An 11,403-nucleotide genomic window follows, 5' to 3' on the forward strand; every position below is an offset into this window, starting at 1 on the left:
ATGGTGTTGTTCAGTGCGGCATGGTGTTGTTCAGTGCGGCATGGTGTTGTTCAGTGCGGCATGGTGTTGTTCAGTGCGGCATGGTGTTGTTCAGTGCGGCATGGTGTTGTTCAGTGCGGCATGGTGTTGTTCAGTGCGGCATGGTGTTGTTCAGTGCGGCATGGTGTTGTTCAGTGCGGGATGGTGTTGTTCAGTGCGGCATAATGTTGTTCAGTGCGGCATGGTGTTGTTCAGTGCGGCATAATGTTGTTCAGTGCGGCATAATGTTGTTCAGTGCGGCATAATGTTGTTCAGTGCGGTATAATGTTGTTCAGTGCTGCATGGTGTTGTTCAGTGCGGGATGGTGTTGTTCAGTGCGGCATGGTGTTGTTCAGTGCGGCATGGTGTTGTTCAGTGCGGCATGGTGTTGTTCAGTGCGGCATGGTGTTGTTCAGTGCGGCATGGTGTTGTTCAGTGCGGCATGGTGTTGTTCAGTGCGGCATGGTGTTGTTCAGTGCGGCATGGTGTAGTTCAGTGCTGCATGATGTTGTTCAGTGCGGCATGGTGTAGTTCAGTGCGGCATGGTGTTGTTCAGTGCGGCATGGTGTTGTTCAGTGCGGCATGGTGTTGTTCAGTGCGGCATGGTGTTGTTCAGTGCGACATGGTGTTGTTCAGTGCGGCATAATGTTGTTCAGTGCGGCATAATGTTGTTCAGTGCGGCATGGTGTTGTTTAGTGCGGGATGGTGTTGTTCAGTGCGGCATGGTGTTGTTCAGTGCGGCATGGTGTTGTTCAGTGCGGCATGGTGTTGTTCAGTGCGGCATGGTGTTGTTCAGTGCGGCATGGTGTTGTTCAGTGCGGCATGGTGTTGTTCAGTGCGGCATGGTGTTGTTCAGTGCGGGATGGTGTTGTTCAGTGCGGCATGGTGTTCAGTGCGGCATAATGTTGTTCAGTGCGGCATAATGTTGTTCAGTGCGGCATGGTGTTGTTCAGTGCGGCATAATGTTGTTCAGTGCGGCATAATGTTGTTCAGTGCGGTATATTGTTGTTCAGTGGGGCATAATGTTGTTCAGTGTGGCATGGTGTTTTTCAGTGCGGCATGGTGTTGTTCAGTGTGGCATGGTGTTGTTCAGTGCGGCATGGTGTTGTTCAGTGCGGCATGGTGTTGTTCAGTGCGGCATTGTGTTGTTCAGTGCGGCATGGTGTTGTTCAGTGCGGCATGGTGTTGTTCAGTGCGGCATGGTGTTGTTCAGTGCGGCATGGTGTTGTTCAGTGCGGCATGGTGTTGTTCAGTGCGGCATGGTGTTGTTCAGTGCGGCATGGTGTTGTTCAGTGCGGGATGGTGTTGTTCAGTGCGGCATGGTGTTCAGTGCGGCATAATGTTGTTCAGTGCGGCATAATGTTGTTCAGTGCGGCATGGTGTTGTTCAGTGCGGCATAATGTTGTTCAGTGCGGCATAATGTTGTGCAGTGCGGTATAATGTTGTTCAGTGCTGCATGGTGTTGTTCAGTGCTGCATGGTGTTGTTCAGTGCGGGATGGTGTTGTTCAGTGCGGCATGGTGTTGTTCAGTGCGGCATGGTGTTGTTCAGTGCGGCATGGTGTTGTTCAGTGCGGCATGGTGTTGTTCAGTGCGGCATGGTGTTGTTCAGTGCGGCATGGTGTTGTTCGGTGCGGCATGGTGTTGTTCGGTGCGGCATGGTGTTGTTCAGTGCGGCATGGTGTTGTTCAGTGCGGTATCGTGTTGTTCAGTGCGGTATCGTGTTGTTCAGTGCGGCATCGTGTTGTTCAGTGCGGTATCGTGTTGTTCAGTGCGGTATCGTGTTGTTCAGTGCGGTATCGTGTTGTTCAGTGCGGTATCGTTGTGTTGTTCGTATTGTGTTGTGTTGTTCGTTATGTGTTGTGTTGTTTGTATTGTGTTGTTGGTATTGTGTTGTGTTGTTCGTATTTTGTTGTGTTGTTCATATTGTGTTGAGTTGTTCATATTGTGTTGAGTTGTTCGTATTGTGTTGAGTTGTTCGTATTGTGTTGCCTCTAACACTTAGCTTCTAACACTTAGCCTCTAGCACATAGAAGGTAAATAAATAGGAAGGAAGGACTCACCGGTGACGTCGTCGCCCACGTCCAAGCGTTGTACTTTGTATTTTCATCCTTCTGACAGTGGAAAACATATAGCCAACAAACACCGTGGAACCTAAACGAATGAAAGAAAACTATCATTTGGCCACAACCAACATTCACAGATACAACACAATGTGACGTGCGGTGTTGAGGTTAAAGGTTGAGTGAAGGGCCCTCGTTTTAAACTACTTTTTTGAAAAGGAGTGGGAACAAGTAAGACGTATTTAATTTATTTATTGGGAAGTAGTAAGACTTATTAAATTTATTTAATCTACTTTTCTTCCCAGGCAAAATTTGATGTGCTGCAATTCCAAATTTCCAAAGTGAATGAAGGAATGAAATCCTTTAAATTATGATTTTGTATAAATACTAGGCATAAACACAAAATCTACGGCACAAAATGGGCAGACTTTACTTGTTTGAAAAGGACTGGTTACAAGACAGACTTTTTTAATTTATTTAATGGGAAGAAGACTTATTTAGTTTAATTGATCTATTTTTGTTCCCTGGCAAAATTCGATTTGCTGCAATTCCAAATTTCCAAAGTGAATGAAGGAATGAAGTCGTTTAAATTATGATTTTGTATAAATACTAGGCATAGACACAAAATCTACGGCACAAAACGGGCAGACTTTACTTGTTTGAAGAGGACTGGTTGCAAGACAGACTTTTCTGATTTATTTAATGGGAAGAAGACTTATTTAGTTTATTTAATCTCTTTTTGTTGCCTGGCAAAATTGGATTTGCTGAAATTGTATTTTGCCAAATCTTGACTTGAGACCTGATAGGAAGTATTAAACGCTCAGTTAAATCGATACAAGTTGGTAATAAGAGCGAGTAATGTTGGTTGAAGCGATGAATGAAGGTTAAAAGCAATTTAAATTATGACTTTGTATAAATACTAGATATTAACAGAACATCTACTGCGCAAAATGGGCAGAGTTTACTTGTTTGAGAAGGAGTGGCTTATTTAAGTCTAAGATTTATTTAATCTGTTTGTTCCCAGGCAAAATTGGATGTGATGCAATTCCAAATTTCACCACATGATGGTGCCAAATTTTGACTTCATAGGACATATTCAACACTTAACTATTATGTTCAAGGTAATCAGATTTGTTTATTATTCTAATGGCCTTTTCAAAACTATTCTGGATTACTACTTTGGATCTATTCTACATTACTTGGCAACAACATACTCTGTAACAGATTAGGCAGTATAATCACATATGTTAACTTGAGAGTGCCCACACTCAATCTACTTATCGTGATGTGTTAAATCAATTACTGTTAGACATTATTATTCTGATAATCTACCAAATCTTTGAATTGAAGAATTTGTGATTTAATTAATAGCTTGTTGTTATGTTCAGGGTAATCAGACTTGTATATAATTCTAATGGCCTTCTTTTGAAAACTATTCTGAATTACAACTTTGGATCTTATATTACTTTGCAACAATATACTCGGTGACAGATTAGGCAGTATAATCACATATGTTAACTTCAGTGCCCACACTGTATTTATTTATGGTTATTTGTTAAATCAAGTACTGTTAGACATGAAATAGGAAGTGTTTAACATAAATGTTATGGCTACTCACCGTTGTAGCTCGCTCCTGGTCAATGATACGAGCCTCTTCTTGCAGTGGAAAACTTGCAGCCAACAAACACCGTGGAACCTAAAGGAATGAAATTAAACATTAACATTTCGCCTGGACCAATATTCACACGTACAACGCAACGCGGCTACACTTCTGCTAGCGCCTCAGCTACACGTTGCTATTACAAACGTAAATCTCTTTAAACACAATGAGTGTTACTTACCGTGTACGCTGTAGACGGTCCAGTTGCAAGCAGAAAATAAAGATATTCGTCGTTGCTCAGTGGCTCACGGCCATCGCGCCAACAGATTTGAATTTTGGTGGAAGTTCAGCCAATTACGTCATATCCGCGGCACATGACTGCGACGTAATACCCGCTTATCTGAAACGGCAGTTAAAAGTAGTTACATCAAGTTTTCTTTTTTAATCAACGCAATCATTTACAACCGTTGACCAGAAAGAATCGTCGAAATTCGACGTTGCCCCCAAACGCCACACTCACTCGCTTTTCAGGGCAACAAAAGTACTTCTTTTTAAAAACGATGAATTGTACTTACCGTGTACGCTCTGGACGGTCCAGTTGCAAGCAGAAAATAAAAATATTTCTCTCGTTAGTCGTATGTTACCATCCGCTGTGTCTTTGTCAACATCGCCATTTTCCTACTTCCTGTTGCGAGCCACGCCCACGGATTTAAATTCTGGCGGAAGAGCCCGCCCATTGGCGTCGTTTTCGCGTATAGCAAATCCGATTGGTTGGGAAGGGGGGGCGGTTATGCAGCCGAGGGGTCCTGTGATCGGTGGGATGTAAAGTAGGCGTCGACGTCACGTCCGCGTCACGTGACCACGACGTGGCAGACGTCATATAGCAACCGCTGTTTTGTTTAGTAGACTTACAGTTGTTATGCGTTGACATAATGGCGCACACTCCAAATAGATTTAAATAAATTAAATAATTCTTCTGCCCACTCCCTTTTAAACAAGTTAACTCTCCCCGCGGATTTGAATTCCGGCGGAAGTTCTTACAGTTGTTATGCGTTGACATAATGGCGCACTGGTTAGCATGTCCACCTCTTAAGCATGATGTTGCGGGTTCGACGCCTGATCAATGTTAGCATGGAGTGAGCTGAAGTGCATGGCGCTGAAGATTTGAATCTTTGAAATGCGCTGAGGTCTGACGTATCAGGCAGAATGGTTTGCCATCACGTTCAACAAAAAATAGAAACTTTCCCACTCTGATAAAAACGTCCTGTGTTCATCTACATATTTTCGTTTTGCTGTGCATCTTTTCCCTGCCATTTCGAGAGCCCAATTGACACTAATAGTTTACTGGAATGTGTTTGCCCATCCTACTTTGTGGAATTTCACCACATGCGCTTTTGACGAAAATACTAAATTGAACTCAAGTGAAGCCAACACGCACAACCACCCCCCCCCCCCCCCACACACACACACACACCTACACACACACACACAAATGTTGATATGAACATAAAAGAGCCGCATGCGGTTCGGGAGTTGCGGCTTGGCCAAACCTGTACTATACAACTTTATTTGTGTAAAATTTTCACAACAGCTGTCACACAAACAAAGCGGGAAAAACCGAAGACGTGCGTGTTCCGCCCACGCTGGATTTATTTGCACCTTTGAAAAGACACCGTATTGCCGCAGATGTGGCAAAGAGTACTTTTGGGCATCTGAGACGGAAGGATGTCCAAAGCATCACGTCACCTGCTCTGGTAGGAATGGTGGTGGGACGTTGAGGTCAACCGCTTTGGGGTTGGCTGAATCTTTGGTCGCAGGATGCCACACACTTGAAGACAGAAGCAGAAAAGCAGAGCTAAATGCAAAATGTACTCACCGGTGACTCCAATTTTTTCCCCCCCTGAAGAAATGGATGGACGGGTGGCCCCGGCTGGCCGGTGGGACTCTTGTTATTCTGACCCTTTTTAGTGCGCGTTTGGGGCAACAACCGTTTTTTTGTGGCGCTCTCTTCTGGTTCAAGAGTGCCCTGCATGTGAATTTGCCTTTCCTGCCTTCTGATTGGATGAGCGCCGGTGTGACGCGGTGCCTCTGTCACCGTGGCGGGGGGTATACGTCGGCATCGGAGCGTCTGCCAACGTCTGAGACCGGCTGGCAGTGTATCGGTCCAGTAATGCCAGACGAATGAGTGACTGAAGAATGTAGCTATTTTGTCTGAGAAAAAGGTGTGCTCATTGATAAGCTTACCTGTCCTTGTTGCTTCAGCGCTGACTCCAGATCTGCTACTCTGCTTTGATAGTGACCCATTTCTACTGTCATGTAACATGGGGGGAAGAGATGGTGCAAATGGTAAAACATGGATTGTTCACAGGAATAAATTGGCAGAGCTGAAATTCCAAATTTGTCCAAAAGATGGCGCCAGACCAAAACATGAGACCAAAAAAGGGGCCAAAATAAGCTAAGCAAGTTAAAATAGAAATAAAACAGGAACACGGTGTCGGATTGTGAGTCACGCATGGACGCACAAATGTGATTTTTACTTTTTGATTTCTTTGCTTGGCTAAAAATGTATTCTGTAACAGCTTAAAGCAATATTGTTAGTCAATTCGATCAAGGGACCCGTCACTATGAGAATAGTGGCGTGACATAAATTGTTTGGAGAAGCACAAATGTGATTTTTACTTCTTGATTTCTTTGCTTGGCTAAAAATTGATTCCCTCTTTCATGAACTGTGTTTTGCAATCGAATTGTTCTGGGATTGAATGATTTTATTAACACGGGTATCAGTGGGTGAAATTGTTCGGTTTCTGGAGTGATTAAGATTTGTAATTCTATTTCATGTTTCTTCAATAAATGTCTTGTGTATATTCATCTACTTTGTTGTGCGCTGATTTGTACTGAATGTACAATCGATGGTTCGGGGTTGATTTGACAATTTGATTAATGTGCGGGGGGTTATTATGGTATAACATAGGACCGTAATAAATAAAAGTAACATCAGACAATTTTAGAGAATTGAATAACTTTCGTAGTTATTTGAGACACGAGTGAATTTCAATCCGTTTGAAAGTTTGCTTCGTCTGAATAAATTAACGGAAGTGTTTGAATCGGATTATCGGTTTGGTGTAGAACTAAAAGTAATTTAATTATTTGAAGGGCGCAGGCCCGTTTCCCCTTTTGACGGGCCGCGTAAAAAGTAACTCCGAACATGTTAGAGAATTAAATAACTTTCGTAGATATTTAAGGGAAGAGTGATTATTGAAAGAGGTGCGTTTTACACTACCATCAGCTTTTCTCTGGTCTGAAAGGAGGAGGAGGGAGGCTCCTCCTCCTCCTTTCAGACCAGAGAACACCCGAGGCTGGGTGAGAACGGGGAGGCTGCGACCCGGTCGGGGGTTGCGGGAAGGGCCGCCACCTTGATCTCCTTCTCGGCGTCGTAGTCCTCTCCGCTGGTCTGGGCTAGCAGAGCGTAGGCTCGTTGCAGCGCTTGATATTCTTGCGTCAGCTGGCGGTAGCGAAGCTCCGCCTCCTCATGCACACACCAATGCAACACAGCACTAGTACCAGAATCAGTCAGACCGGCGACAAAGCACCCGCGACGCAAAGACGAGTCCGATTCCAGGCTGAAGAGGAATGTTTGGCGCCAATACGCTGGCAGAAATGGCGGGCTACCTCTTCGGGTTCCGTGTCGGGGGTTCTGTCGGTGTGAAAAGACAAGGACGATCCGTCCGAGTCCACCAACACGTCTTCGTCGTAGCCGTAAAATGTTTCGATGACCTGCGGGCGCGGAAGCAAACATCTCTCTGAACAAACTGAAGCGACACCTCACGATGAATCGACGAGAGGAACGATAGCGAGAAAAAGGCCATTTCATCTTGCGCAACACCAAGCAGCCGCAAACAAACAGACTCACCTTGCAGGACCTCACGCTTTGTTCCTCCTCAGAGATTCTCGACGTCGGTATCGTAGCAGCAAATCTCTCTCCTGTCGACACAAATAATCCGCCTTTGAGATTCTTTGGATGCAAAGGGAACGAACGGCTCCGGCGCAGAAACAAACGCGACTCACGATGACATTTCTGACATGAGCTCCTGTCTCCAGAGCCTGAAAAACCCGTCACCGGCGATGGTTGGAGGGACGCTCGTCTTTTCCAAAAGTGACAACTACAGGGTGTGTCAGGGTTTTCCAGATTATCTTTATCGTATGATTATGTTGCTTTGACTTTGACTGCAACCTGTAATAAATAATATTATTTATCCCTTATTTATCCCTATCGCTTATCCCTTCCTACACAAAGTCGTAAAACATCCCTTGCTATGTTTTGACTAGAGGTCAAGGGCTTTCTCTATTCAATCCACTCTTACACCCACCCTGTTTCTCTTAATAAAAATGCTCGTGCAGGAGCCGAGAGTCAGACTTCATTCGTACAACGGATGGACTCTCCACCTGCAGGTGTCCAAAAGAACTTACTTGTCTCCCGTGTGGTTCTTGCAAAATAAGTTGGAGCGAGCGCAACTCTAACAGGGTGCATTTTGCCACTAGCTGCCTACGGACAATGACGTCGCGCTCGCGGCTCATGGTTGACGGGCTGAGCAGCCGGGCGAGTCCGTCGTTTTCAGCGCACAGCGAGTGGCAAAGGCGCTGACAAAACGGGAGCTTTGAGCTGCTGAAAACGGCAAAACAAGTCTAAAGCGTGTTCAAACGCGTGCGCACAATGCTCCTGCTTGAAAGGTCGGAATTTAAGGGGCCAATTTTTTGGATGGCGGCCGCCGGCCAAGCTTTGGACGGAAAAGGTTTCCTGGCGACAGCGAGCGAGCGCGGCGCTGCCGTACGTGCACCGAGTCACCTGCCTGAAGACCTTGGACAAGTCGTCGATGATGTGCCGCTGCTCCACAACTTGAAGGAACTCCATTTCACCGTCCTGCTGGCCGCAACCGCGCTCCAGGTCATTGAGCGAACTAGGCCTTCTCTGTGGAACACAAATGCAGTGGACTCTGTTGGCACGCCGCCGTTGTCCGCGTCGACTTACCAAGCTTGCCATCTCCTCGTTCTCCTGGGTGACAAAGCGCACTTTGTTTTCAAGGCGACACAGCACCAGTGAGAGTTCTTCATTCTTCCTGCTCAGGCGTTTGTTTTTGTCCAGGAGTGGCAGAAACTGGCTTTCTGTTTCTCTCAGTCGCTTAAGCTGCAAGCATGAAGTGCGGGATGCGAAAGACGCACAACACGCGGGCCAGAACGTATCCATTCCTTTTGCATCGGTTTGAACGGAATCGTGGCTTTGGCTCCCAATAAAAGACATCTACCAGGCAACCGACTCGCCGCGCCGCTCAACTAATAAGCAAGCGCAATGGGTGCCTCGCTGGATGGCGCGCATCAAACGTAGCGCAAACCTTCAAGCGTGCCGTCAATAAATTACCAGTTCATTGCGCTCTTCAGAAAGCAGGGCGTTTCGATCCTCCAGTTTCCTGATGACTGCGCTGAGCTCAGCGATTTTCAGATGAAACCTTCGCGTGTCCCGATCCTCCTGAGACTGAAAACGCTCCGCAACACACACACACAACCACTCGTTCAAAGTTCAAAACTGTTTTTGTGCTACCTTCCTCCAGCAACGAACTAAGTCATGCGTACTGCAAGTGTGTGATGAGGTGGCTTACGCTATGAAGAGGATTGCTAGTAGCGCCGTTGACCCCACTTCCAGGGTAGTTTAGGCCCGCCCTTTGGGAATCCCTCAGGGCAGCGATCTGCTGCTCGGCAGCCTGAGTCTGCAGCTGAAGGCGGTGGACGTGGCCGGCCCCAGGGATTTATCCAAAACACTAACCGCTCTGTCTTTCAGCTTGATCTCATCCATCTGGATGTACAAACGGGGAGCGCTCAGGCAGGCGGGCAAACTCATTTGCCAGAATTGTGACAAAAACAAAGAGAGCAACCGGCCAATTTTTATCTTGAATCGACTAGAACACCATTGCTGTGACAAAAGCGAAGCGAGCAACCGGACGTTTTCTTCTTGTGAAATAGAATAGAATAGAATGCCTTAGGTGTCATTGCACTGCAGGTATACAACGAAATTGGGAACATAGCCACGCACCGCGCATCTGATCAGTCCTACCAGTCGGCGGATCTCCCTCTCGCAGTCTCTCTTGGTTCGGCTCAGCTCCTCCCGATGCTGGTGATGAGCCGATCGGAGCTCGGCCGCTCGGGACTGCCAGGCCTGCTGGGCCGCTGCCAGGGCTTCTTCCGCGCTCCTGGTGGAGGCGACACCGCTCGGTCTCCCGACACCGCCGCGTCTCCTCCACTTCCGCCAGCAAAGCGCCCCCGCTCCTCACCTGAGCAGACATTGCGCCACATCGGGCCGTTGAGACCGCAACGGAGCGCCGCGACGCTTACTGGGGACAAGCTACACAATACGGTAGCGGCCGCATCGGAGCCCGACGTGGCGTGCGGATAGTCAGACACGGATTGAGCGGATCACCTTGTCCATGGAGCCGTCCCTCAGGCTGAGGACCAAGGCATTCAGTCGCTGGATCTCTCCATCTTTGATTTTGATCACTCTCATCAGCTCCATTTCATGCTGCCGCAGTAATGTCTCCCTGGTAACGGCTAACTCTTTCTGCTTCTCCTCATGGAGTTTGCTTTTGAGTTCCGTCATGGCGGCGGTGGCACGGTGGTGCTCCGCCCGCAGGTCCTGACTTCTCTCTCTCTCCAGACAGCTGACCTGACATGACTTAGACAAACTTTATTGTCATCTTGTCTGCACATGGTGCATACAAAACGAAATTTCGTTGCACACGGCTTACAACAAAGTAGTGATATTGCAGTTGAATAGAAGTAACATATCCTATGAAAATATATATATATACATATACTGTATATATATATATATATTACAAATAAGTATAAAGTGCAGCAGTGCTAATTATGCAATAGTGCAAGTAGGCAAAACAGTATTCAAGAGTGTGCAGAGGAATGCTAAACCATGTATTAAACTTCTATTTAAAGGGTTTACACAAGTTCAGTAAAGTTGGTAGTGCGAGATAGTGCAAGATAGAGGTCCGTAGTGTCATAAAGTACAGATCTGTGAATGTGTGATGCAGAGTTCAGTTTAGAGCTCAACAGTTCTAATGTTCAACAGTCTGATGACAGCAGGGAAAAAGCTGTTGCAGAACCTGGTGGACCTGCAGCGGATTGTGCGAAACCTCTTCCCAGAGGGCAGCAGGGAGAACAGTCCATGGTGGGGGTGTGATGGGTCATTGATGATGTTACGGGCACGGGACATGCAGCGCTGAGATGAAATGTCCTGAATGGAGGGAAGAGGAGCCCCTATGATCCTCTCTGCTGTCCTCACCACTCTCCTCACGTTCTTCCAATCGGAGGCGGTGCAGCCTCCACACCACACAGAGAGTCAGCTTGTCAGAATGCTCTCTATGGTGCTCCTGTAGAACGTCCTCATGATGGGTGGGGGCAGGTGGTCTCTCCTCATCCTCCGCAGGAAGTACAAGCGCTTCTGTGCCCTCTTGATCAGTGCCGTAGTGTTCATAGTCCAGGTGAGGTCTTCTGTGATGTGGACCCCCAGGAATTTGGTGCTGCTGACCACCTCCACAGCTGAGCTGTTGATGATCAGTGGAGCGTGGTGAGGCTGGTTTTTCCTGAAGTCGACGATGATCTCCTTCATCTTCTCCACATTCAGGATCAGGCTGTTGTCTCTGCACCAGCCCACCAGCTGCTCCACC

At 46.9% G+C, this 11,403-nt stretch overlaps 1 protein-coding gene across 8 annotated transcripts; it reads right to left on the bottom strand.

Moving 5' to 3' along the window:
• Positions 1 to 5,294: 5,294 nt before the first annotated feature.
• LOC137839544 (janus kinase and microtubule-interacting protein 3-like) lies at positions 5,295 to 9,845 on the bottom strand. 8 transcript variants are annotated; one of them, XM_068652031.1, is made up of 9 exons: positions 9,783 to 9,836; positions 9,093 to 9,524; positions 8,706 to 8,861; positions 8,527 to 8,597; positions 7,590 to 7,660; positions 7,349 to 7,453; positions 7,092 to 7,205; positions 5,924 to 5,985; positions 5,295 to 5,507 (listed from the first exon to the last, which is right to left on the bottom strand). In XM_068652031.1, the coding sequence occupies exons 3-8, from the start codon at positions 8,786 to 8,788 to the stop codon at positions 5,959 to 5,961; spliced, it is 471 nt and encodes a 156-aa protein (XP_068508132.1). In that variant the 5' UTR covers positions 8,789 to 8,861; positions 9,093 to 9,524; positions 9,783 to 9,836; the 3' UTR covers positions 5,295 to 5,507; positions 5,924 to 5,958. The 8 variants fall into 8 exon arrangements, 6 of the variants coding, with proteins under 6 accessions (XP_068508132.1, XP_068508133.1, XP_068508131.1 ...); XR_011087472.1 differs by having other exon boundaries at positions 5,924 to 5,988; positions 7,092 to 7,202; positions 8,706 to 9,524; positions 9,783 to 9,845; XR_011087471.1 differs by having other exon boundaries at positions 5,924 to 5,988; positions 8,706 to 9,524; positions 9,783 to 9,837.
• Between the last annotated feature and the right edge of the window lie 1,558 nt (positions 9,846 to 11,403).

The sequence above is a fragment of the Syngnathus scovelli genome, chromosome 9, assembly GCF_024217435.2.
Source record: "Syngnathus scovelli strain Florida chromosome 9, RoL_Ssco_1.2, whole genome shotgun sequence".
Classification (NCBI taxonomy): domain Eukaryota; kingdom Metazoa; phylum Chordata; class Actinopteri; order Syngnathiformes; family Syngnathidae; genus Syngnathus; species Syngnathus scovelli.